The sequence below is a fragment of the Merops nubicus genome, unplaced genomic scaffold (assembly GCF_000691845.1).
Source record: "Merops nubicus isolate BGI_N331 unplaced genomic scaffold, ASM69184v1 scaffold35334, whole genome shotgun sequence".
NCBI classification, from domain to species: domain Eukaryota; kingdom Metazoa; phylum Chordata; class Aves; order Coraciiformes; family Meropidae; genus Merops; species Merops nubicus.
This window is the reverse complement of record NW_008602940.1, coordinates 1,593-28,723: the sequence shown is the minus strand read 5'-3', so window position 1 is coordinate 28,723 and position 27,131 is coordinate 1,593. Positions and strand designations below refer to the sequence as shown.

Genomic DNA, 27,131 nt, shown 5'->3' with positions numbered 1-27,131 from the left:
ATTTGCATCTTGGGAATAGATAATTAATATTAAATGATACTGTTAGGGATCTGGGCTCCAATAAGAGACAGTAGAAAGACTTGCAAATCTATATTCTTGAGCACAGAGCTCAAGCATAAGACCTGTGAGATGACAAAATGCATGAATGTTGTGTCCAGGTTTCAAGCACCTGTCCACCAGTTAGAACCTTTTTTCACAATGCTTGCTTATTACAGGTTTTTGATATGTCTACTAGCAGCGAGAAGATGCCTTCTTATTGTGAGCTTTGAGTGTTGATGAGCTTTAAGGCAAAACCACAGCAGATCGTTAGAACAGTCTTGGAGTTTTTGCCACACAGCAACCAAAACTTGTTTTTCCAGAGTATTGTTGTATGCATTAGAAATTGGTGACACAGAATGTTTTCTTAGTATGATTTGTTCACTTGCAGAAAGTGATCCCTTGAACATCAAAGTAGGAATAAACTGAGGGCTGGTAGTCCCTTCCTACAGAAGTGTTTGTTTAGGCACTCCAAATGTTATTCCCAGGAGCAAATTGTCTGCTCCTGACATCTCCTGCCTCACTCACTCAAATTGCTTAATCTGCAGCCTTGTACCAGGTCCCAGCATGACCTAGAAACCCCTGCTAGCTCCACGTTCTTCCAAAAAGCCTGGGCTGCTAAGCTTTGCAGTGTCCTTCTGTGCTGATAAGCAACTCTCAAGGTTGGGAGGATGAAATCATGCTGTAGACAACATCGCCATTCTGGTTCCTTTGCTTGAGGCTTGCCTTTATCACTTCAGAATCAAGATTTGAAATTAAAAATAAGCATTTCCAAAGCAGTCCTGCTGCCCTGAAGGGGTTTGTCTTAACGCTTGCTCCTTTATAGCCCATCTTCCAGGTATTCAGATGCTTCTCCAGCTAACAGCATTCCCACAGCTGCCTTCTGGTAGGGGCTGGAATCTGAAGACAGCTGCGCTTGGGATCTCTGAGTCCCCTCTTGCTACCGCTGCAGGTGACTGTTAAACCTTCAGCTCTAGATCTGTTTGTTCTAGGTGGATCTAGATGCATTTTAAAACCAGATTTCATCCCTACTGTTCCTGTTAGAAGGTGGTGCTGTTACCCTGCTGCTGTCATGGCTAGAAATCTTGGTCTCAGTTCCTGTCTGAATTTTATTTTTTTTCCTGGGTGACTCATGGTAAGAGTCTCCCCCAGTGCTAGCTACCTTAGAATCATAGGATATTTTAGGCTGGAAGGGACATCTAGAGGTCATCTGGTCCAACCTCCCTGCACAAGTAAGGACATCTCTACCTAGGTCAGGTTGTCCAGGGCCCTATGGAGCTTGAGGGTTGGGGCCTCCACTGCCTCTCTGGGCAGTCCATTCCAATGATCTATTGCTCTTATATTAAAGATCTTTTTCTAATATCAAGTCTAAATCCTAGTTTCAAGCCATTCCTAAATTCCACTGTATCCTTTAGTAGAAAGGATTCTACTAAATCCTTTCCTAGTTTAAACCATTACTCCTTGTCCTATCATTGCAAACCCTTTTGAATAGCCCTTCCCCTGCCTTCATGTAGGCCCCTCTCGGGTGCCGGAAAGTCACTATAAGGTCCCCCCAGAGCCTTCTCTTCTCCAGGTTGAAGAGCCCCAACTCCCTCAGCCTGTCTTCATACAAGAGGTGCTCCAATCCTTTATCATTTTGGTGGCCCTCCTCTGGACACGCTCCAATATATCTACATCTTGTGCTGGGGGCTCCAGAGCTGGACACAGCACTCCAGGTGAGGTCTCACCAGGGCAGAGCAGAGGGGCAGAATCACCTCTCTTGATCTACTGGCCACAGTTCTTTTGATGCAGCCCAGGACGTGATTTGCCTTCTGAGCTGCGATTGCACATTGGTGGCTCATGTCCATTTTTTTATCCACCCGCACTCCCAAGTCCCTTTCCACAGGACTGCTCTCCAGTATACCCTCTCCCAGCCTATACTGATAGTGCTGATAGACATCTTGGATCTTCACTGTCTGTCCTGCTTAAACACATAGCTCAGCATAAAGAGTGATAAACTTCTGTGGTGCAAAATGAAGTGATTTTAAGGTTTACATTTTAGATTATTGTGACTGTCATTCACATCAGATGCTGACTAAGTCTTTGGAAATAATATGTTCTGTAGTTTATCAGCTGTTTCCTTTTTGCTTCTTTTCAGTTTGTTTTCTCTGTGAGCATGATGGACAAGATCTTTGTCTCAGACTTAAAATATTCCTGCTTTCAATTTGATCCTTTTTGCTTCTTTTCAGTTTGTTTTCTCTGTGAGCATGATGGACAAGATCTTTGTCTCAGACTTAAAATATTCCTGCTTTCAATTTGAAACATTTCTTCAAGCTCTTTTTTTTTTTTTTCCTTGCATGCATGAAGTGCTTAATGCCCTCAATCTGTATGGAAATGTTTTGTATATAACTCTAAAAGCTCCCTTAGGACTGTAGACTTTTTTAAATGGAACAATTTAAACATTTTCCACACAAATGGGCACTTGGGGCAAATGTCATTATAAAAATTGTAAGAATATTTGTTAGATACTTTCACTGTTGGTGGTGGTGTTTTTTTTTTTTTTTTTCTTGAAGACCTGCCTCTCCAGTCACAGTGGAAATTACAAGTCAAATAGAGTCAGCATGATTTCTGTTACTGGCAGAGAAGTAAAGAATTTGTAAGGCTGTGAAGTTAGATGTTAATAAGAAAGAGAAACAATAGACTGTCTTCTCTGCTTCAGTCAACATGCTGCAGGTGTTGAGGCTGATGTAATGGTGTTGCAGCTTTCCTACTCTGAGTTGTACATACATATTTATAAACACATGCAAATCAATCAAGCATTGCGTTCACAAGATAAACCAACAAAACAGGGATTGAGATGCAGAAAAGGCAAAGCTGCTTCAAGTTCAAATCCTGCTCAGACCGAATGAAAGTTTTAATTTGAAAGGAATGTGTTAAGATTCTCAAGTTTTGCATGAGGAAATACATGATACTGGATATTCTTGTAGGGACATACGTTGAAACTCATGTTGTAAAACTTGAGGCTTACACATGGTTGACTAGTAGACAGAAGCTCTATTTTGTGGAGATTTTTGGATTCTAAGGAAATCATTTTCTGATATGAAACAGAGCTCCAAAGTAGTCAACTTTCACATGGAAGAAAGTCCTAAACCTAGTATTTTTATATCAGATGAAATACTTAATTTTGACAGGATCAGACTGTTTTGTTTCAAATTTGACTGTTTAAATGTTTTAAATATTGCTCTACCTAGTGCAGCCTTTCAGAACAAACTAGTTTGAAGGGAGAGAAAGAAACACTTCATGTAGGAATGCAGTAACAGGAAATTCTGACTTTTGTCAAAATGTTTCTCCCTCTCTCTAAAACTAATATTTTATAATATCCGTATCATTTTCTGATACATTTTAATATCAGCGGAATTGCATTCTATGCAGTAGGACATTGTTCATGTGAAGCTGTTCTTTCTATGTATCCTCTGTTTTGGGGAGATACTTCAGCAATGGCTGGAGAAATGCAGGATTCTGCCTGTCTTCTGCATGTTGTTTTCCACTAGAATGGTTGGTATCTGATGTCTAATAGACCATATCACTTGGGAAACTCACTCATTGCTGCTGATGGTTTTTAGCAGATTGTTGGTACTACTGATGAAAGTGGGTACGTGCTGTCTTTGTCAGAACAGCACTATTTTTAAGCACATTCTTGGATATAAGCAGTTGCTGCTTATATCCTTGTTTCTTCCAGCTATGTATCCTTGGTTTTTTCAAGTCTCGATAGACTATTGGATATGACAAATTATGCTTGCTTTTGCAGAACTTGCCCTTGATAGATAAAACCAGTGCTGATAGAACTGAACCCAGATGCCATTAAATCAGACAGAATTTAGTAAGCCTTTTTAAAACCCTTTTAAGATTCCTTCTGTTGTGTGGACTTGCCATCAGGGTGGTGACTCTGTCAGTCATTTTTGTGGTGAGTGGCCATATTACAAAGCAGTTTCGTGATAACTGAACAGTTCTTAAATATCACTTGTAGCCCCCCAGAGCAGGAGGTCCTCTTTCTCCATACTTGTGTTGCCTGTGGGCTATTGCCTCCTACTTTGCTCTGAGATAGGGCCTCCTCTGTCCTAACAGGGCAGCCAATCAGGGGTTTGGCGTAAAATATTCATTGTTTGTTTTTTTTTTGTCAGGACTAGCCTTCTGCTGGGTTAGCTCCCTAAACTAACTCACTGGGGAGGATCAGCCATAAATGCTGGCTGGCTTGGGATGGGCCAAGAGAACAATGGTTAGCCTCCAGATCAGTTAGCTCTATTATGCATCTATGAATGCTTTGGCAATTGATGACTTCTCTGTGTGAGTGCTCCCAGTTTCCTATGAACACAGGAGGAATCCATCATCATGCTAGAGGTATTTTGTGGTGTTTCCCATGTCATCTGAAGAAGCAGTGATGACATCCAGTCAACAGCATTTTCAGTATTAGTCCAGAGGATCGAGCTGGAAATAGTTGCAATAGTTAGCAATGGTTTTGTTTTCCACTGTAGGTTAGGCTGGGATGGTTTGGTCTTTTTGAGGCTTATCTAAACGTACCGGTTGGCAGGGTGGCTGGACAAGAGTTGAGTGCTGTGAGCTAATTCTGAGCACTCAGCTCAGCTTCACTTTCTCTAGAGATGTTGAAGGGAGTTTGGTTCTGGTTCAACTGCCAATTTAGATGTTTTGCCTATTAAAAACACCTGATTTCCTACTAAGGTTTTAAGCACAGACAAGAGTATATAATTTCTAATATATGTATCTGACTTGAGTGTTTTAAGGGCAATATGGGTATGTATGTGTATATATATATATTTTATTTTTCATTGCTTATTTAACCTTATCTCTCTGTTGTAAATTGAAGGTTTCTGGTGTGGGAGAGACCGTTTCGCATAAACTATTCAGTAAGGTTTTCCAGATGCTTAGATTTCAAAATAAATTAAAAAAGTCTAAAAGGGCCAAACATATGTCTAGGATATGCTGAGTACTAGGGACTGTAAGCATGACTTCATTTTGTGTAGGCAGGTTAGAGCTAACTCTGACCTAGTCAGTTCTATTAGTGTAAGCAGTGGAGCTGCTGCACTGCAGGGTTCAACACAGACTGTAAAAACTGCTTGGATGGTCAGTGAGGGAGTTAACCCATGTGGGTCCTGTGAAGCTGACCCAGGCACATTGCCATTTCCAGTTGCAGTCATGATGCATGACAGATGGGTTGGGTAACTTTCTGTCATCTTGACCACCCCTGGCTTTGGGATCAAAGCTGTTTTCCTGGTGCCTTTTAGGGAATCCTGTGATTTAGCCTGGAGGAATTAGGTATGCTGGACTTGACTTGGAACTTTTCCCGGTGGCTGGAAGTATCCAGATGAGCTATTTGAGGTTCCCCTCCTGGAGTTCTTATTGGTTGGTGTAGAGCCTCAAATTCGGTTCTTGATGAAACTAATTTGCTTGATGATCATCTGTTAGTTCAGTTCAGATTGACATTTTTGGTCTGAGAGAGTTGGGAAGCTGGAACAAGTTGAGTGCCTAGCCTAGTTTAATCTGTGCTATAATGTTTCCTTTTTAGTAGGGAAGATGAGAAAAAGCGTCTGTAAGCTTCCAGCACAAATCCTGAATTTTAGTATCTGGTAAATCCTTTATGTGGAGGTAGTTAGATCATTCCAGGCTTCTAGTTAACAGAATCTAGAGTGGAGAAAGCTAAGGAATTCTTTGTTTTCAGATACTGCAAAAATCTATGAGTGCTGGGTTTTTCCTTATTTTCTTTAAATACAAACAAGAGGTGCCAATAGAAATGATGGCTTTTAATTGTAGGCTTATTATCCTTAAGCTAATAGTTACAGCACATCTTCTATGGATTGTAAAATTTGGTTGAGCAGTTGCTAGTTTAGCTGTAAGCTATTGTCGGTCATCTTGTCCTCCCTAGTTGTTTGCCAGGTTCTTCCTCCTGTACTTGAGGAATAGGGGAATCATGAATGTTTAATCACTGAAGGTACGTGGTTGGTCTTAAAACCAAATATTAAAACTGATAAAATCATTATGAGCCTCTTTTTTTCTTTTTCTTTCTTTTCAAAGGAACCTTTTAAATAGAAGTAATTGATAAGTATGTAAAGCTGAAGATCACAAGGAGGAAGTGATCTCATGCTTCCATGGCCTCATAGATTGTATCTCAAACATGTTGGCTGTGGCTGAACTAGGCTGTGAATTCCTTGGGGCAGGGCTGGTCTTCTTCCAGATCTTGTAAAATGGCAGATGCTGCTGATGTCACCTGCTAAAGAACCATTTCCTCGTACCTGACTTGTAGAGGAACTGATGGGTTTCAGTGGGGTTAGTGAAGGAAAGAAGACTGCCAGCATTTAAAGGTCTGAAAGATTAATAGCAAACAGAGAAGCCAAAGCAGTACTATGGGAAATTGATGTACAGGCAAAGACATGCTTTGGACACAATGTGGTGTTAGAACCTTTTGAAGACCTTTGCAATGTCTTGGCTTATAGCTTCTATCCTGAGCCTTGGCCTTGGATTTCATGTATGCCAGAAGTTGCATGATCGTGGGAATCGCCTGCTGAGGCTTTTTTATGCTGCCTGGCATGGGAAAATTTGATGTATAGAGGGTTTGGGATTTGGTTTTGTATTGTTTGCCTTTTTTTTTTTTTTTTTTTTTTCCTATCATTCTTTCAGCTGTTTCTTTAGTATGGACAGACTCTGTCAGTGGTCTTGGGGATTGTGTGTGCACTTCCAGTGCGTATTTCCAGGGCGAGAGAGATCCCAGCACTTGTGCTGCCATGCAGCAGTTCTCAGTCTTGCTTAAGAGTGGTAGCAGTTGCCTTCCAAATTGGTATTACTCTGCTGTGTTACCTTCTTGATCTTCTTTTTTCATTACTCAAGCAGAAAGTTTCAATTTCTTTCAAGTTAGCGAGCTCCAGTAGTGAGTTGCTTGTCAAAAGTCTGGAATGAAAGCATTTGTGCAGCTTCCCTAAGTAATTCAAATGATGAATGAGCTCATAAAGGGAAGACCATTGAAATTCAGGCTGAATCAATGGTTAATTGGCTGCTAGTCCAATCTCAGCTTCCCTTGTGCCTGAGTGCTGGAGAAGGATGAGGTCATGGTGTTCATTCTTGACCACAGCATGCTGCAAACCTCCCCTGTCTTGCCAGCGCTTGCATCAGCTGCATCCCAAACACTGAGTTACTGTGGCAAAAATACTCCTTTAGCTTTCTCCTCAACAGCCCTAAGCTTGGTGTGGTTAGGCTGTACATAGCACTGATGCTTGTGGACCGTGAGACACACCAGCCCTAAAGACCAAGATGCCCATCTACACTTGTGAAGAAAGCCTTTGGCCTAGGTTCAAAGCAGTTGAAATTAATCTTTGGGATCTGCAGCAGGCACCTTTTGTTACCCTGTGATTTGCTGATACAAACTAATTCTTCTACTTGCTTTTGATGTTTGTGGGAGTTTTTTGTTATTTTTGTGGTTTGGTTTTGTTTTGTTTTTAAAGACTATATATATAGTCAGACATCATTTTATAAGCAGAGCCAGGATAGGTGGAGAATGTGGTTTGGTTTGACTTTATGATTTGTTCTACAGCTTAGGTTTTCAGCGTGTGTGCTGGTCACTATTTTTACGAAGCATGTTTGGGTCACAGCACCTCCTACGTCCATTAAAGATAGAGGTAGCAAGTCTTTCTACCATTCTTGTGCAAGAATGTTTTCTTTATTGTTGTCTTTCTAGGGAGTAACTTCTTTTTAAAAAGGTGGGAGATGCCTGTTTCTGTACACGGTTTAGATTCTACCTCAGTGGCAGCCAGATGAGAGTATTTTGCTTTAGTACTTTGTTTTATTTTCTTAAACTTTAAAAACAAATCAATAAGCCCCTTGGATCAGTTACGAAGCTGTGTTAAGAATTTGCATCAAATACTTGAAAGGTTTAGCCTTTTGAAGAAGGGGGTGGATTTGGCTGTGGTGACTGTTCAAATTTATTTCTGGCGTCAGCAGCGCACATCCCATCACGCCCCTGCCCTCGGGGAAGCAAAGGGGGTTTTGTGCCTTCGCTGCTTTTTTGGAGTACTGGGCCCCCACTGCACCCTTGCCTCAGGTGGAAAGGTTTCTCGCGAGGACAGAGTACTGATACAGGGAGTGGAAGGAAAACTGCTTTGCCACCACGTGAAATCCCCAACCTCAAATGAAAGCACAAAGAAACCCCACAACCCCAAGCCCGAAAAAAAACAGTCAACAAAAAACGGTTTTAATTTTTGTTTCTGTGCTGCACCTGGCTGGAAGTGTCTCCTTCCAGCTCCAGTAAGCTGCAAGTAAACCCTCACTCAATTTTTTCCTGAAGTTGCAAGGTGCTCTCATAAGGTACAACTACTTTGTGGTTGCGTAACAGCTCAGGTTGCAAATGGAAAATCCTAGAGCAGCCTGGTTTGTAATCTTAGTCTTAAAATCTGGGACAGTCCCTGGCAGGTAAATTATGCATTCGTGGTATACCTGATGTGTTGAACCTGCTGCACGTGTGAGATGGTCTATATGCATGCAGTAGCTAGTTTCCAGACATCAAGCAACCTGAGTTGCCAGGCATCTAGAAAAGTGAACAATTACTTCATGGGAAGAGTGTTTTCATGTGCAAGCATGCATAGGATTTCTGTGAATAATGTAGTGAGTATGTTCTCACCTGGTATCATCCTTCCTTTCATTCCCCCCTCCATCAATGGACTGCAGGTCCCTTTAAAAGCTGAAACCAAATTAACTTTTAATTTGGGGTCTGGATAGTTGTGTGGAAACCTTAGCAGCTCATTGAGGAGCCAGGAAGCATTTGTCAAGTGATTGTATTTGTGCTATTCTTGATTTACTCCACAGCAGGCAAGTGAGGAGATAAAGGTTTTAGAATAATTTCAAACAGGTTCTGGAATTCTGGATTTTACCAAACCTTTAAACAGCATATTCACTGGGGAGTAAACTAGATATTGTTGAAAAAAATTAGTCACTAAGAGTAGAATGAAATTATTTTAAGAGTTATTCTAACAGTAAAGTTTGCAGTAAAGATTCCTGTGACTTTAAGTGTATTTTGCAGGGAAGATTCTCTTAAATAACCACTGTTTCTTGCTTTTGAAACAATCATTTAAAGCACTGTCATGTAGAATGCCTCCCTGCCTTGAACCCTTGGCCCCCCCCACCCCCGTCTCTCTTAGGAACGTAGACCTCTGGTTTGGAATTGTCTTCACAAGTCCTTGCCTAAGCAGTAAGTTAGGCTAAGGCAAGATGTTTCCAGTCTTTGGGTTTTTTGGTTGGTGTTCTTATTTTTTGGGGTGTTTTTTTTGTAACTTTCTGGAACTTACCAGCAGCTTTGAACACTTGTGAATAAACTAACCAGCAGAAAATTTGAGGAGAGTGGTCTGAGAGCTGTCTGCACTTGCAAAATCAAGTGATTGAGGAGCCAAAAGATAGGAAAGTTGTTTCAGGATTCATCTCCCATGTAGTAGCTCAAGCAGCAGCCTGCATTTCGCTCAGTTACTTTGGAGCTGTCAAAGAAAGCAGTAGCTTATTTTACAGTATTACGGAAAAAAGATGCCAGACAAAGGCATTTTACAACCCATTTATTTTCAGCATTCTCCTAATTCCCACCATTTGAAGTAAAACCTATCTTCCTGACAGAACGGCTTCTTAGTTCCCTTAATCCTGCAGCAAAGTGATAATCCTTTATTTCTGACCTCATAGGCTGTTGCTGTGGAGAATGCTATGATATCACAAAGGCAGGACTGTGACTTCACTGTTGGGGGAAGCTGCAGCTGGAGATGGCCCACTCTCTGGAGCTTGTGTACTTCTGGTGTTCTGCAGGCACTTCCTAAGGAGCAGTATCTGGCAAACAGGCTTGCATAACATCTGTGTGTGTAGGTGATGAATGGTACAGTCAGAGGCTGCGTATGAGGGGAAAATTTATGTTGATTATGTTTGGCAAGGTTACTCCTGCCCTGGAAATAAGTTTTGCTGTCAGGAAGATGTCACTGGGAAGTTACACAAGGCTTTCGCATCCTCGGTCTCTGAAGATACCCTGAGGAAATTACTCTGAATACCAGAATTATTTTCTCTAAATCCAAAAACTCCTTACTCTGTGTCCCTCTTTTCTTTTCATTCATCTGAAGAATATAATTTTTCAAACCCAAACTTTTATTGGAAACACCAATTAAATAAAAATTTCCATTGAAAAAAGTTTGTCAAGGCAAGGCAAAAGACACGTAAATCACATTCAAACCTCTATGCCCTAAAGTAGGCTTTTAGGCTCTTATTTATATGTGGAAGTGTGAAGGAGATGCGTAACTTCAGGCACTATGTCCAAGACTTTCAGGTATTTCCAAGCCACTTACATGCATGGATTATTTTCATGGTCAAGTCTGAGCTTGTGCCAAGTTCCAGAAATGAGTGCCTAAAATTAGGCTCCTAAGTAACTGTCCTGATTTCAGAAGTACCGAGAGTACAGCAGCACTCAATGGAGAGAAAGGGAAGTGCAGAGCTACATCACTGTTGAAACTCAAGCTGTGACTATTAAAACAACATATGGCAATAAGAACCATATTTGGCTTCTTTAATATCTCTTTGACCATAACAGGAAGTTTTTAGAGAAATAGTGCTTGCAACTCTAAATGTCAGTGGTTATGTGCTCTTCAAGAGTGAAGCACTCAGAACCCAGGAAAAAATGCTAGTAAAAAAAAAAAAGGGTAATTCCTTTTTTTTAACATTTACTTTTTTAAGTACATGAGGGAGCATATGATTGAATGACAGGAAGACACATTCTTGCCTCTAATAATATTAGTATTTTATTTTTACTATAGGTTATTTCATTTTTAATTTTGGTGGTTTTATGGGTGATAAGAAAGGTCATGCAGAGGAATTATGCATGTACAACTCTCCCCATTAATACAACTTTTGGAAATTGTAGAGGACAAATGAGGTTAAAAAAGCGCTCTTATTCCAGAATAAATATGGATTTACATGTGTATAATCATGCCAAGACAATTCTGTCAGTAAATTAGTCTTTTAGATCAAAGCCTTGAGGTTGGTCTCTATCTTATCCTGGCTGCGCAGATGTTCTCCAAATTGTGTTTGGAGAGTGGATGCTGCCTAACAAGTTTCCTTTGCAGTACTTGCAGTACTTCAATGAAATATAGTACCAGAATTAAAATAAAATGCCACAATTTAAAGAGAAAAAATCACAAGGCTCCTTCAGGGGCTTTGCAGACAACATATGGCATGCAGGATGCATTTTGGGCACCCTCACGTCTTCAAGTTCTTGCAGATTACACTTTCTTTCTATGAAACTGGACATGCATTTGTGTTTTGAAGAGCTTCTCATAAAGCAGCAGAGCACTTCTAAAGACAGTGTTGGTGATGACAGAATTAACCGCTTTTACGTGTTTTGGTTCAAACTGCCCAAACCATTAGCACGCTTCCTCCGTGGAGTGGTGTTGCCCCTATGCCTCACTAGCATGCACACTACTGATCTGCTCTCAACTTTCTTTACTGTCCTGCAAGCTGCCATCCTTCCCCTAGCTGTGATCTCTCATCCCAGAAGCTTGGGAGCAATCCTTCGGAGAGAAGCTAGATGCTTCTTTTTAGCTAACACTGGGAGGGCTCACTTAAAGCCACGGTGGGATGCAGGTTCCCTCAACCAAAGCCAAGCTCTGGCTCATGCCTGAGCTGCTGGGATGCTCCCTCTGCTGGGTCATGGGCGCTTGGACACGGGCGTTGGGCTGCAGTGCAAGATACCTTTGTTCTTTCAGGACTGGGACTGGGAATGGAGACTTTCATTGAATCCTTTGTGTGGCATGGGGTGAAGGTCAGCCTGGAAAACAAAGCAAAGGCAAGCACCAAATGGATGCAGAGCACATGCAGATCGGCCTTCACAGAACAACTATCCTTTTGTTCACTTCTTTGCTTACTGATACACACAACATTCCTACTTTGCTTACTTCAGCAATCCTGTAGACCCTTATATTTTCCCAGCCTTCCTACAGCTGGAGGTACTAATTTTATTTCTAACCATTTGGCTATTATTCCTGCTTCCGTTTAGCCCTGCTAAGCATTTGGATTCTTTTAGCAAGTTTTCTTCCATCATTAACATCACACATGCTGCATTGCCTGCTTTAGGAATCAAACAAAAATCATCTCCTTTCTCACATTTCCTTTTAACCTTTACTGTGTTTTCACTTACCTATATTGCTTCTTGTTTTTCTGTCCCAACATTCTGTTGCTGCTAACTCAATCTTTATAGCCTAGGTTTTTCTTTAAGTAGCTGCTACATCAGCTCTCCAAGACTAAAACTTGCAGCTGCTGAATAGGGAGGAGGAACTGAACAATTTTTTAAAAGTGCTTTTTTTAGGGCTACTTACAGCCTCTGTAGACATTTCCAGGGGCTGGTCTGTGCAGCAGTTCCAGCCTCCCAAAGGGGGTGACTGGGTGAGGAGATGGGCATGCACCATTCCCTTCCCAATGTGCATAGCAGTATTTACTGGTGATCAGAAGTGGTTTTGAGGCAGAGAGCTTCTCAAAGTCTAGCTCTGACAGAAGCTTTTTACCCTTCTAAGCAGGAGTCATGTGCACTTGGGACCCATAAGATCTGGATGAGTTAAAATACTGCCTGTGGGGTAGCTCATTGAAATGATATGGCAGTAACTCTAAGCCCTTTTTTATTTTGGTCCAAAATAAGGAATGACAACATAACGACAAGATAATGATGACTCTGTTGTTGATTTAATGTGTGTTAAGAAAATATCATCTTGCTGTGTTATAAAATGTCATTCAGAACTTGGATTTATACATCCCATATTCTTTGACATTAAAATTTTGTTCTGTGTGATTTTTCTCTCTGTGTCCAGTGGTTACTTGCCACATTTGTTCAAGAAATTATCCCAAATGCCTCATTTTGCTAGCCTTTTGGTTTAGTTCAGTGTAAGTTTCGATCATCATCAGCTCCTGAGATAGTCTCGGGAAGCTAGTCTGGATACCCTAGTTTAGGTCTCTGTACTGCATAAGAGGGCAAAGACACAACTATTTATATGCTCTCATCTTTCAGAAAACTGGGTCATAGCGACACTTGGGGAGCAGAAGAACTCCTGCATGCTCTAGTGCTTTATAAATGCTCAGTGAAAGTCCAAAAGTCTTGTTGAGCTCAGTTTAGAACATAGAGAAGAAAAAAGAAGAACGGCAATTTCTGGTCTCTGAAAGGGTTAACGTTCTCTGCAGCAGGGATCAATACCAAATTTTTGAATTTTAATAGCTATATTAGAAAACTGAGGGATGGCCTGGGTAATGAAGTGGTAAACCTGTCAGATCACAGTTGTTGGGGTTCATTAAGACTGATTGGGAGGACATCAGAAGGCACTGGCAACAGCTGCGTAAAACTGCTGAGCACTTCTGCAAAATAGTGACTGGAATAGAACAGTGGGAAAAAATCATGCTTAAATATGTTAGGTTTCGTCGTTTTTTGGAGCATGGTCTGCATGTTGCTGGAGTCAGTGGAACATGCTAGGTGGGGGGATGGTAATTAAAAGTCTAAATATAAGACTGCAGATTGCGAGATAGGTAGGAAGACATGCAAGAGAGCTCTGTGAAACTGTTAATTTCATCCTTGTTTTGGATACCGTGTTCCCTTTTATGGCTCATGTACAAGGAGATCATCAGATTCATGAAATTTCTCTTAAAAAAGAAAAGAGCAGGAGGTAGGGAGGTGTACTGTTGTAATAGTAGTAAAATGCCTGTTGTAGGTTCTGGCTTCCTGCTTTCTGTAATAAAAAAAGTGCTCAATAAAATGAAGAAGCAAAAATTGTATTAAATGGACAGGAGTAAACATTAAGGGAACCCCTGGTTCCAGGTACTGTAATTTATCTGGGGAGGTAGTTTTTTGATTGCTGCTTTTGTTGATAGTCACAGGAATTGGGAGAAAAAATGAAACCCTACCAGTCCTTGAGGATCTCAGAAGAACTATTTCTGTCTGGAACAAGGGCGTTCCACTTTAAGATGCAGCATACACTTGCAGCGATGTGTGCAGTTTGTCTTCTAACGCTTCCTCTAAGATGCCTGACCAGCATGAGGGAGGCAGCAGATATGGTGAGCTGCTGAGCTGTTGTGCCATGGCATTTCCCATGTTCCCATCCTCACAGCTGATCCTCCCACACGGGAGACCAAAGGACAGAATTTTGAGGTATTTTGAGTCACTGTGGGAAGCAGAGACCGCTGTGTCTACCCTACACAGGTAAAGGGTAGGGGCAGAATATCCTGGTAGAGCTACGTGTATTAGGATGTAAGATATTTTTATTTTATAAGTATTGAAGTACATCATCTTATATGTACTCCAGCCATAGTGAAAACTCTGCTTTCCACCACAAGGGAAAAGAAATGACCCAGTAAACTCTCAACTGCTCAGTCTTTGGAGTGTCTAACCTTTTCTTTTTAAAACCACTTTGGCACTATTTTAATTGATTCCGTGCCTGGCCTTTTCATCAGTTCTCTCTTAGCCAGGAAAAACTGGGCTGTTAAAGGCTGCTGCAGTACCATGGGACTTGTGTTCAGTGTTGCAGGTTCTTATTTTAACCTGAAGTTATCTGCCAGTCATCGCTATTTGTTTGAAAAGCTGTAACCACCGCAGTATCATCTTTGGGATGAAAATCCTTCCATGGTTACAGCAGTCAGTACAAATGAGAGAGGGTACACTATATCATTGGGTTGTATTGCCAGTCATCCCTTCACCTTTCAAGAATTTTAACTGCTGACTAGACTCTTGCTCAATGTTTGCTGCAGCATGCCCAGCGGTTCTGAAAATGTGTTCTGGCTAACCTGAAGAGGATCATGAAGAACATGTGGCTAAGGCAGGCTGATTGTTACATTTTAGCAGCCATGTTCTGTGCTTTTGGGAGTGTTTCTACAGGAATATTTTCTCTCTGCCTTTATAGAATTTCTACCCTAAAGGAAAACATCTAGATTTATCATCATTTGTTGTTTTTTTTTTTCTTTTTTTTTTCCTTGTTCTCACTCTCTCATGCCAAATCTCCTCTAGTGTTAGATTTTTTTAATGCTTCTGTCTCCCCTTGCATTTACTGTTTGCTGCCAGAAAATAGGCAGGCTTTGTTTTTGAGGGGGTGGGGAGGTGCTGTGGTCGATTACAATATAGCTTTAACATTAATTGAAATAATTTAATAGTAAGAGGTTTCTATGACAATTTTTAAACAAACAAACAAACCAAAACAACACAAGCAAACAAACAAAAGGGGGAAAAAAAAACACAAACACAAAACAAAACAAACCACCTGAAACCCTCCTCTCCTCCAATCCCATGGTCATAGCTACAAAATCTATTAGAGAATTCTTCTGTGTGGTTTAAAATATCACGTGCTTTCCAGTGAACTGTAATTTAAAGAAACTACTTTTAGCAGTTGAATTTTAAAAAGACAATTACTTTACCTACTGGGCTGTTGGGGGAGAGAGTTTTGTGGGTTGATTTGGTTTTCCTACTAAGTCTTGATGGCTCTATTCAAATGTCACTTACTGGGTTGTGGTATTAGCGACATGGAGTTATGGTTCTGTCTTGCGTTAGGTAACATTTAAATTATTGTTTGTTTTTCATTTTACTTTTTGTGACTGCTTTTATCATGTAATAAAGTGGAGATATGTAAAAAGTGGGTAATGAATAAGAAGATTTGGATGATCAAAGATCCTTAGTCACATCCACAGAGTGAGCTGTTTAAGTATCATGGACAAGATCATCATCTTGGGAGTCGAACCCAAGAAAACTTGCTTCAAACTCCTTATTTACAGGCAACATAAAAAAGATAACTGGAACCAGTTGCTCAGTTATGGTGATAGAGAACCACCAATGTAGTACAGGTGTGGAAAAAAAGAGCAAGTTTCAGTCTTATTATATACACATCAGGGTATTTCCACTAAAACTGTGGAAATCTCAATGATGCAGGCCAGAGGTTAGCTGGAACACCAGAATGTGGCGCTGAATTCTAGCCGTTGCTTTTTTTAAAAAAAGAGTTATCTAAGTTAGAGTAAATGTAGAAGACCTCCCTAGAAATGTTAAAGGGACAGAAGGGGCAGACATCAAAAGAACACTAAAGGTGTTAGTGTTTTAAAAGCTAGTGGAATGAGATCTGAAGGAGGGCAGGTGTGTTCTCTGCAAATATATTGGGAAGCAAGCAGCAGGAGGGGGAAAAAAAGGAGTATTAAAGCTCCTAGTCAATGTTAGCACAAAAACAGATGGGCTTGTTGGGATATTGCTGAATTTAATACTCCAGTCAAGTTCCCTCTTGTGTTCTCTTAAGTGATATTTTTTTAAAGAACCAGGAGATTTGTTCAGGTAAGGCAAGTGGAACTTATTAGCATACTGCAAGTAAGTTCTTGTTAGTGGAGCACTAATATGTCAAAACTTTCAGTATGAAGAGGTTTCCTAAACAAATACAAATGTAAGTTTGTATCTTTCTGATGTTCCTTAGTCTGGTTTCTTCTGAGGCCACAGGGCTGATAGGTTGCTTTCCCAGTCCGGTGTTTGGGTGCTTCCTACTTTGTGAAGTTGGTTGTTGTAGAAGTAATCATGATGGTCCATGACCATAGTCTCTGCAGCTGCAGACCCTGAAGGGTGAGTGCTAATGGCTGATTTTGGCCTCCGAAATTCAGGATCCACTGAAATGGGTACAAGCAAGTCTGAATTTTCTCATGCTCTTGATAACCTTCTTGGCATCTTTTGGAGGTGTTGTTTTTTAACCCTTCTTGTTCTGTGCCTCCTCCCTCCTGCCCATCTGAGCACATTACTTTTCTCCTCCTGTGTTTGCCTGTGGCAACGGTGAAAAGGCTGTGGCAAAGGAAGAGAATCCCAGGCCCTGGCCTGAAGGGCTCAAGAATGTTTTCAAGCATCTCAGTACAGAGTTTGACAAAGGTGTCTGTGTTCAGCTCCAACACAATGTGTGTGCAAAGGAACAAAATGAGACCTTTGCATCATCTGCTTTCTCAGTGGATGATGGAGACTCATCTCAGACCATGCTGTATTCTGTACTGGTCTATTTGGATGCATGAGAATGAATGGAGTTATGCAGGGAGAAGTATATGGTGTATTCATGCCAGGCACTGTCAATAAGGCAGCTTTTATTTCAGTACCAACTTCTGTCGTGTGCTGGGGTGGGAGGGTAGGTAAAAAGGATAGAGGAACAGAGTAGTGGCCTTGATTGGGAAGTGCATGTGGTATTTTGGCTAGGCCTTCCTCCTGTGAAGTTACACTGCAGTAACGTCACTGATGATGGCAGCACTGGTTCAGCCATCAACTTCAGCTCTTCTAAACATTCTTACTGACGTTTTCCTTGCTGCTGGTCTCCTTTCACTTTTACTCTCTTATGGTTGAGGTATCAGGCACTTCTTGATGTTCTTAATACTGATTAAAGAGCTGTGAGCTAATGAATTTGGGAAGAAGCATGCCTGGGTGCATGTCCACACGAGGTGTATGTGCACCTAAGTAATGTGCACGCTCAGTACGCTCTAGGTGCCTCTAGGGCGTCACTTGTGCAAGCGGGGTTCTCTCACTCAACTTGCAGTTGTGTTAGTCTGTTCAGAGTAGTCAAGCTGCTGGCCATAAGCGTATAATTTGGTTTCAAGTGGTAGAGAAATTTGTAAGAGAAAAAGGGGTTTGGGTTTGTGGTGTTACCTTTGTCTTTCTTACACCAGTATTTTAACTTCAGTGATAGTAGCACGATGGCTGATGCAAGAACTTGTTTATGTGTGTGAAAACAGTACTGCACACACAAGCCTGGCTATTTAGCTTTGCATGAATGTTGTCTGGTGAAGAGGAAAAGCAGGTGGGAGCTCTCATTTCTTCTTTCAGTAGGTGCCCGTTGTAATTAACTTTTAAGCCCACAGAAATTTTCCTTCCTGGAACGAGTTCCATTGCTGTACAGTGGGTGTGGGCTTAGCAGACAAACCACCAGAGTTTCTGCTTGATGATCCTGGGGGACCCAAACATTGCAAATGCCAAGTTGGATTCATTAGAGGCTTTGCAGCTGATCCTGCAGCCCCAGGGAAAGCAAAACTCCTATAAAGTTGAAGGAAGATTTCCTGGAATGAGGTGTTTCAGGGAAAACAGAAACTGCTGAACTGTACGTATAGCAAACCCCTGGCTTTTAATGTTGAGGTCTTGGCTCCTGTGCAAGGACAGGTGTAGCAAAGCACCCAGCTTACCTTACACTGGCAGATGAGCCAGTTTGTAATATGGCTTTGCTGCATGACAGTTGCCATTGACCTGTAAACAAAAGTGGTGTTTGTTAGTTGTGTAACCCAGTTATTTACCTCTCCTCTTGAAACGCTTACATAGACCTGTTTTAGGCTAGGTTTGGCTCTTTCACTGCTAGGGTTGAAAAAGTGGCTGTAAGGCTGCAGCTTGCAGCACAGGGAGGTGGTGACCTTTGCATGTCATTCAGTCCTAAACACCTGGTATGTTCTTTCAGGGGAGAACCCAAGAGACCTACCTGTTCCAGCACTGCACGAGTGAGCCATAAAGTGCTGTATTTCAGGAGTATATGGATTATGTGCCTGGTGTACTTTATTACAGAGTGCTTAGGATACAGGAACCTTTAAAGGAGTGCTTTGTGGCAGCATTCCTTTTTCTGTTTGCCCCTCTGTTTCTGCATTTCAGCCTTCTCATTTTGATGATTAGGTCATGACTAGAAATAGTTCTTCTGCAGTGAAGACAATTCTAAATGTTTTCTTCTCTTAAAAGAAAATCATTAACCAACTAAAAACGTTTCTCCAAAACAGCAGCAGCTGTCTCTTGTCACGCACTATTTCTACCTATTATTCTGTATTTTCCTGGTGGTTTAGCTTAGCATGTCCTCACCAAGCAAAGGAAAACATAGCACTGGGGGTGAGATCCTGACACAGTGACCTCGTTCTGAGCATTACCTTCTTTGTCAGTAGCAGCAGAAGCTGAAGCATCTCCGCTGGCTCTCGGCACTTGGAGCAGTTTGACATTTTCTGTTTGGCATGGTTTCAGGGCTCACTTTGTTGTGAACTGAAATAGTGAATGTGATGATGAAAAATGAGCTTGCAAGAACTTGCCCACTGCTTCTAATTTTTTGATAAACAGTTTGCAGCAGCACAACTTTGATCCACTGTTCAGCAAAGCTGTTTTACGTGCAGGTCTGTGTCTTTCTTCAGGACTGACAAAGGAGAGTAAATCTTCCTTTTTAATCAATAGAGTAAAGACTGGTAAGTGTCATGGTGAATAGTGAATAATTTAAGAAAATCTTGCTCTAAGTGTGTGTGCACATACATGTGCGTGTTTGTGGCTTTGTGCTTTGGGGGTTGTGTATTACATCAGGAAGATAGGTTAGGGGTGAATTTTTTCTCTTGACTCGGGAGTTAAAGCTTTAACTTGTCTTTGCTAATGCATGTAAATAGCTTTCTTGTCCAGTTAATGAGGAGGCTGGCTTGTTATCCTGTTCAATGCAGCTGGGCACCGTTCCAGAAGCAGAGGCACTTGTCTCAAAGACAAAGAAGCCAGCGCAGACGTAGGGAGAAACCTGGAACGTTTCACCGTGGATTTTTTTCAGAGCGATGACTCATTTCAGTTCACAAAGGATTCTGGGCAGGGTAGTGAGAAGTCAGGTTGGCTGATCCATTCCTATGACTTCACTTTGCAGAGAGCCAGGGAGAAGAGGAGTGACACTGCAGAATCCTGAGGCACTGCAGTGGAGAGGTGCTTTGCAAAGACTGTGAGTGCCTTCAGAACAGGGGGTGGTGTCAAACTCTGATTCCAGCCATGCTGTGGAAATAGGGCAAAAGGAGAGAGATGTTTTCAAAACACTGTGTGAGAGTTATATTTATAGTCCCTTTTAGATGCTATACCTCCACCTCCCCTGTCATTTCTTAACCGTTTGTTTCTTGTGCTTATGTGAGAATTGTGTGAAATAGTGTTCCTTTCAGCGGATCTGCATAGATACTGCATTATTTTTTCTTTTCTGGAAGCCCCTCTTTCCTGCTTTAAGAGGTAGGTGTTCAGCCTATTACTGCCTAAAAGCATGCTTTGTTTTCCTTCTTTCAGGTCCTGTGGCACTGACCTATGCTGCAGCCAGCCAGCTTCCACAGTGATATAAAGCCCCAATATGCACATTGTTGTTACATCACAGCTACTCTGGATACTGTACTGGAGCATGGAACCAGACCATAGGGGTTCAGGTAAGTGCCCCTTTTTTAACATATTGTGTGCCAGGAATATAGACACGGACACTTATTAAAAAATGCATTTGAAAAATATTCTTTGAGGAAACACATTCTAAAGCACACAATATATTAAAAAAAAAATCCACATTTCCACCCTCCTCCTTCCCAGGATAAGCAACACCACCAAAATTTCCTCGACTGAATCTTCTGGGAGAGTTCCGTGCTCCAGCAGAAACTTTTTATGACCATAGTTGTAACATGTGCTGGGATATCACTTTGGATCAAGAGGCAGCTGGCCACAGGACATGAACAAAAAAAAGGAAATTTAAATCACAGGAAATACACAGGATGAATGCATGTAAGAGAAGTCTGCAGACCGTGAGCAATTTTGCACCTGTTTCTGAAAGTTAATGCCACCTGGTGAACCTGGAGATGATTTTAGCTGGGTCCGAATGATTTAAAAGATCAGTTTACGTGGTTGAAGTTAATAACTGGCAAGGGATTAGACCTTTGTTCAGAGGCAAGTGTTGATCATATGATTGGTCCTTCTTAAGGTTGTTCTGTTTTCTTCAGGCTGGTTAGAATTGGAGTGGGCACATTACCAAGTCACATTCTTGAAGCATTTGTGATCTGTGTCTGCAAGGGAAGGTGTTCTGGTGTGTGTGCATTTCGGAGGTGCAGAAGGAGTTTACTGGTTGGCAAATGTGTGTTACTGCATTTGTCAAGCCTTTGTTTAAGCTGCCCTTAAACAGCAATGAATGGACGAATCGTCAATGTATTTTTTTTCTTTGTTATCAGTCCTGGTATGTGGAACTGTCTAGTAAACACAACCTGCAGCTTTTTCATAAAATACTCCAGGAAGTGTGATTTAAAAGGAGGATTTAGCTATAGCTGAGAACAGTACAAGCAACATGCCTTCTAATTTTCTTTATTTCAGATTTTGCCAGTAAAATGTGTTATTTTCTGTGTTAGTGTGCTAGTGCAGATCCAAGGTATTTCAGAGTAATCTGCGTAATACCATAGAAATCTGCATATGCTTCCTCTTCTCTCCTGTTGTTTACAGTCAGATGGAAACCTTGTCTGGATTAAAATGGCAATTACATATCTTTGTTGTGAGTTCACATAAAAAAGGGTTTGTTTGCAACATCTGTGTAAGTGTTCTATCGTAAGAGTGATTCAGTCATGTTGAGGTCTGGGGGGGAAAGGGGTGTTGTGCAACCCAGGCCAGACATGTAACTTCTTCAGCATCTCTCCCTTCTTTAAGTGAATCTGAATGTGTGGGGTTGGGTTTGGTTTGCTTTCTAAAAGAGACTTTTCACTTACGATATTCCTGAAAAAAAGTGATGATATCACTGGAGGCTGGAGACCCTGCTTTTTGCACATTACCAGTAGTTCTGGTTTTGTTAGCTACCTTTTGTTTGAAAATTACTTTTCTGTGTTTCTTTCCAGAGCGAAATCATAACTGAGTGTTGATCAGAACAGGCTGTTGGCAAGAAATTTTTTTGTAGATTTCAGTTGCAGCCACTATAATCATGAGGTGCCATGAAGTTACCGTACTTTGATATTTTCTGATTAATAACATAGTTCTGTAAGCAGCAAAAGTAGTGATGTCATTTACTTTGACAGGTGGTTTTTGACTGGATTCTCTCCTGTCTAGTGGGAGATGGCTGTGCTTGAAGCTCTGTGCAGGCACAATGTGCACAGCAAACACCCATTTTAGAATCTCTGTTGTCTAGTGAGTCCTGACCTCTCTGCCATATGCATGCACACAGACTGTGATTGTGCAAACCTCATTTCCTGTGGAAACCAGGATAAAAATAATGTTTAAAATTTGTCTTGATCCTTAGGAAACAAAAAGTTAAAAAGGTGTTGAGAGGCTGGATGGAGAAGAGAAACGAGGTTTTGGCATCTTGCATTTTGCAGGATGTGGAGTGTAATCAGAGGGTCTCTTCTCCACTCCAGGGAAATAGTGTGTATAAATTCTAACATAGTGTGGCTTTGCACTTTAATTTCCTTAATCTTCCTTCACAATGACTGTACTGAACTGGTTTCATTTATAAGTCTAGAGGTGATTTTTCAAACAGTCTTCATGCAAACTTCATGAGATGGGGAGTTTGACTTCCAGATCGCTTCTTTCCAGCAGCAGAATCACTAATAAAAATTGTGTCATCAGTATATAGTTGCTAGTTTAATTGCTGATACATGGTGCAGAATATAGTCTACCTCATTTTCTCCCAAGAAGGTCATGCCTTGACTTGCAGAGAACAGAGACACTAGCTAAACTGGCACAGGAAAGGTTCTGACTGGTATGAGTTCAGGACGTGTGAATCTTCATTCCCAACTCTGCTACAGACCGTCACTTTCTCATCTGTATGTTAAAGACAGTTGCAGTTACCCAACTATTAGAAATGTTTTGAAATCCACTGAAGAAATGTGCTGTATAAGAGCTAAGTATGTATGTGCTACATAATCTTTTGTTCTAAGTAACAATAATTATTTTTTGTAGTGCTACAAATCCCCAAGGCATAAATGAGGACAGATCTCGTTCATTGTTTATGTGCTTAGACATTTTTGAAAATTAAGTGCCACTTTAAACAAGAAGTGTAGCAACCTCTTAAAATCTGTAGAGAAAAGTATGAAAAGACACTGCAGAAACAGAATTAAAACTATATATATATATGATATTTAAACAAAACATGCAGTCAGCTGGTGAAAACTGCTTTCTGAGCTCCAGTTTTCATTTAATTGGAAACATAAACATATGAAAGTCAAGGCTAGTAATTTGATTTCAGAAGAAAGCTGCTTGAGACAAGCATCAGTCAGAGCTAAGGGAAGCCATATGCTAGATGTTTTATGTGAGCGATGTGGTCTTCAAAAAAAGTTAGGAAAAGTGCATTTGATATTTTGAAACAGGTCTTTCCTAAAGAAGTTGCTGTAAACCTTCTGTTCGACAGGCTAAACAGTATTTACACACGTAATTGACTTTAATATGTTACATTAATTCATAGACACAAGATATTTTCTGTTGTGCATCAAACAAGTTTGTTCACTTAACTATCGCCACACAGTGCTTGTAATTTCCTAGAGCCACAGGACAGTTAAGATAAAGCTTGGCAAATTAAATCCTCCCTGAGTGAGGGGATTTGCGCTTGCTACCACTAGGTCTGCTGAAAGTTTTACAGATGCATGTTAGCCTTTTTAAACCAAGAGCCAGTACTTAGCTCCTGCAGACAGTTATGGACAACAAGCTGTGGAGGTAGTTCTGGCACAACAGAGGCGCAAGAGGAGTTCCCTTGTCACAGTGAAGAAGGTTGAAAAGCACCCTGTGGAAAAGAACAAGGCTTAGCTCTCAATAGTACCTTACAAAACCAAAAAAGGCTCTCACATAAAGCAATATTTGTTGGCAATTTCTATTGCATTTAAAGCCATTTAAATTATTATTCTATGGTTTATTATAGTCATGTTTATAGTCAATTGAATGGTTGTTAAACTCCCAAATACTTGCAAACAAGTTCTTGTCCAGGAATCCCTCTGGTGGCAGCTGGGAGGCTGCAGAGCAAACTACGTAAATCAGCAGGACTTGCTGGGCTTCACGTATAACCCTCCATAAGGCCCTTTCCCACTTCAGGAAGCTGATTAATCTTAAATGTCATTCAGGTTAGCTGTGAGTGGATCATTTTGGGTACAAGGGGAGGAAAGAGGTCTTCCTCTTGCTGTCCCATCCTGGTGCCTGCACAGGCAGCAGTGTGAGTGCGTGCCTGGGGGCAGGCACAGGGATTCTCTTGCCACAGTGCCTTGGTTTAAGAAATTGCCAGGCCTTTCATGATCTAGATAAAGCAATTCAGGAAGTTATTGCCCTTCACCTGGGTGACATTAAAGCTACCCAGGGGTTTCAGTGTCCAGTGAACCTGATCAGGTTAAACCTCAGCTGAGGGCAATATATGCCAGTCTGTTTGATGCTGCACTGAGCAGAACTTAGTTGTGCTCACGAGGGTACCCGGGACAGAAAATCTCTGCGTGAAAGACAGTAATTTCTTAAATTGGTTAGCTAAATCTGCAAAATTCTTGCCATAATTCTGATGGGTTTTAGATGTGAAACTAGTTGGTAAAGAAACAAAAAGTGCACAGAGACTATCAAAGTTGGTGAAGTTATGTGCTTGGCTGGTTACAAAGATGCCTTGATGAACAAATGTAAGATGACAGCAGTCATAGAATCGTAGAATGTCTGGGCTGGAAGGGACTTCCAAAGGTCATCTAGTCCAACCCCCTCCCCCCCCCCGCAATAAACAGGGACACCTCAAACTAAATCAAGCTACCATCTAGCCTTATCTTGAATGTCTCCAGGGATGGGGCCTCCACCACCTGTCTGGGCAACCTGTTCCAGTGGTCTGTCACCCTCATATTGAAGAACCTTTTCCTAATGTCTAGTCTAAATCTACCCTTTTCTAGCTTAAAGCCATTACCCCTTGTCCTGTCACTACAAACCCTTGTGAATAGTCCCTCCCCTGCTTTCTTGTAGGCCTCTCTCAGGTCATAATTACTAGTAAATAGTAAAATAATAACTGATATCCTTTATCCATTCTCAAATAATGAAGGGACAAATGGTGTTTGCTCCCAAGTCACATGAAAGTGTATCTCTCACGTTTCCCCGTAAGCCACCTACAATCTTCTTGATTGCCATTATCTGTAAAGCATGCAGCAGGAACTCTTCAGGTATATGTGAAGAAACACGTCAGGAAAACGTTATGTTTTAAAGTCGTCGTTCTGTGGTCAGATGAGAGGTGCACTGTGTTGAAGCTGGAGGAATGCTGATGTGTTGGGATTGCATCATTGATCTGGTCAGGCCTGGTTAAGGAGAAGCAATCAGGGACAGCATAGCACAAATGTGTATTTTAAATCATTGTTGTGTCTTGGGTAGTGTGTGTCACTGTTGTACAACAGATTGTGCAGCTGGTGTATTTAAAAATATTGCTCATAAGTCTCACTTGAAGCAGTTATGCAATGTGCTACTCCCACCAAGTCTCTTTTTTTTTTTCCAAAGTGCTGAGTATAGTGCAAGAATGCATTTTGATAATCAGTTTCAGAAACTGCTGTTCCTGTTCAGTAAACGTAACAGAAATACAGAAATAATAGGAAAAACAGTAGATTCCCTAAATTGTGGAGGAAAGTTTGAATTTGAACTTATTTCCAGTAATTTGATTCTTGATTTGATCACGAAGTATTGTTCTTTGACAGCAGAAATAAGTGATTTTCCTGAGATTTCGGAGCCATTTAGGTAAATCTTAATCCCTGGCTATTCACTGACCTCTGACCAGAGAAAAAAATTGTAGTCAAGCTTTCCTTGTTTTGTCTGTTGCTTTGTATTATTCCTTTTCCACTGGCAAAGGAAATCTTTTAGCCTGATGCTTCCTTCTATTTGAGGTCACTCTTACTGCTTCAAGAGGGAGATATAGAGCAGAATCTAAAAGCATTTCTGTATTTATATAAAGTATGTTAAAATGCCCATATATATGTGTATTTGTGTAGTCATGCTAGTATTCTCAAATTATAATTTCTCCTTGAATTTTCATTTTTAAGATATTTCAATTATTTTTTTAAAATGGGTTACATATAGTTTTTAAGGACAACATGAGAAAAGTTACAACGAAGTTACTTTTCAGGCCATCCTGGAACCAGTAAAACTTGTCTTCTAAAAAATACGTGGTCCATACAAAGACATTTGCCATGTCGATCCAGGAGAAATTTATTCAGGTTATCAGTCTTAAGGTGTTTGATGCTTTTTGTGCATCTAAAGAGTGTTCTTGGCTTTATCAGCTGAGTGAAAATGTTATTCATGACCTTAGCAATGTTTTTTTTCTGATCTTTGTTACTATTAAGAAAAAAATATCAAGTGGAGATGGTGAGTGATCCATAGCGCTAGCCTTTGGAAGGGGAGTGAAATTATAGAACACCAGACTGGCAGGGACTTCAAGGATCACCTGGTCCAACCTATCCTGGCAAAAGCATGGTCTAGGTGAGATGGCCCATGAGATCTCCCCTTTCATGTCCAGATAAATAAACACAGCTATTTTGTTTGTGCAGTTACATCGTAGGATATTCGAGCACAAGGTTTTGCAACTCTTAAGTACTAATTTGTTGGCATTTTTCTGAATCTGTCTATTGCACCCTTTGAGAAACCATGTCTGTGTGCATCCCCCATTTTTCCAAAGTTCACACAGCCTTGAGTTTTGAAGTAAGCTTTTGAAATAAGCTGTTGGATGGTTCTCCACTGTAAGAGTTTTATCCCCAGCTCAGTGCAACTGTGAAGCTGTGCACATCTTGTCCGATTGTATCTCTGCAGTCTTGTTCTAAGAGCAGATTTTTAAACAAAACGCTTCATTGCACATCTGTTGTCTTTTTACAGGTGATGTATCACCCATCAGCATGTCTCCTATCAGTCAGTCACAGTTTATTCCACTTGGGGAAATCCTTTGCCTGGCTATCTCGGCAATGAACTCTGCCCGAAAACAAGTCACACAAGAAGCACTAATGGAGCACCTAACAACCTGCTTCCCAGGTAACTGGACATCAATAAATTATTGGTCAGATAGATACATGTCTGTAAAAGGGCAGTTAAAGAATCCCCAGTCCCTACCCAAAGTTTATCTTTCTGGCTTCCTTAGAAGAAGGACTTTCAGTGTTTGGTAGTCTATTTTTCTTTACTTTTCTGGGTGGGAATATTGATTAATCCTGAGATGCTACCCAAAAGTAAAAGGGAGGATTTAGTGTTCTAATCTTATGACCTTTTCTTTATTCTAAACATACAGAGAATTGATTTCTCTTTGACAGAGCCATTCATGCAAGATACATTTTTCAGGGTTGATTCCTGACTTGTATGTAAATATTAAAAATTACTTGAGGTACTAGAAAGCAAA

At 40.9% G+C, this 27,131-nt stretch overlaps 1 protein-coding gene across 1 annotated transcript; it reads left to right on the top strand.

The window, feature by feature from the left end:
• Positions 1-19,742: 19,742 nt before the first annotated feature.
• On the top strand, positions 19,743-26,773 carry LOC103771222 (storkhead-box protein 2-like; the record flags this gene model as incomplete). Its single annotated transcript, XM_008938512.1, has 3 exons — positions 19,743-19,769; positions 20,099-20,232; positions 26,621-26,773. Coding segments are annotated over exons 2-3 (226 nt in total), but the record flags the coding sequence as incomplete, so codon positions are not given.
• Between the last annotated feature and the right edge of the window lie 358 nt (positions 26,774-27,131).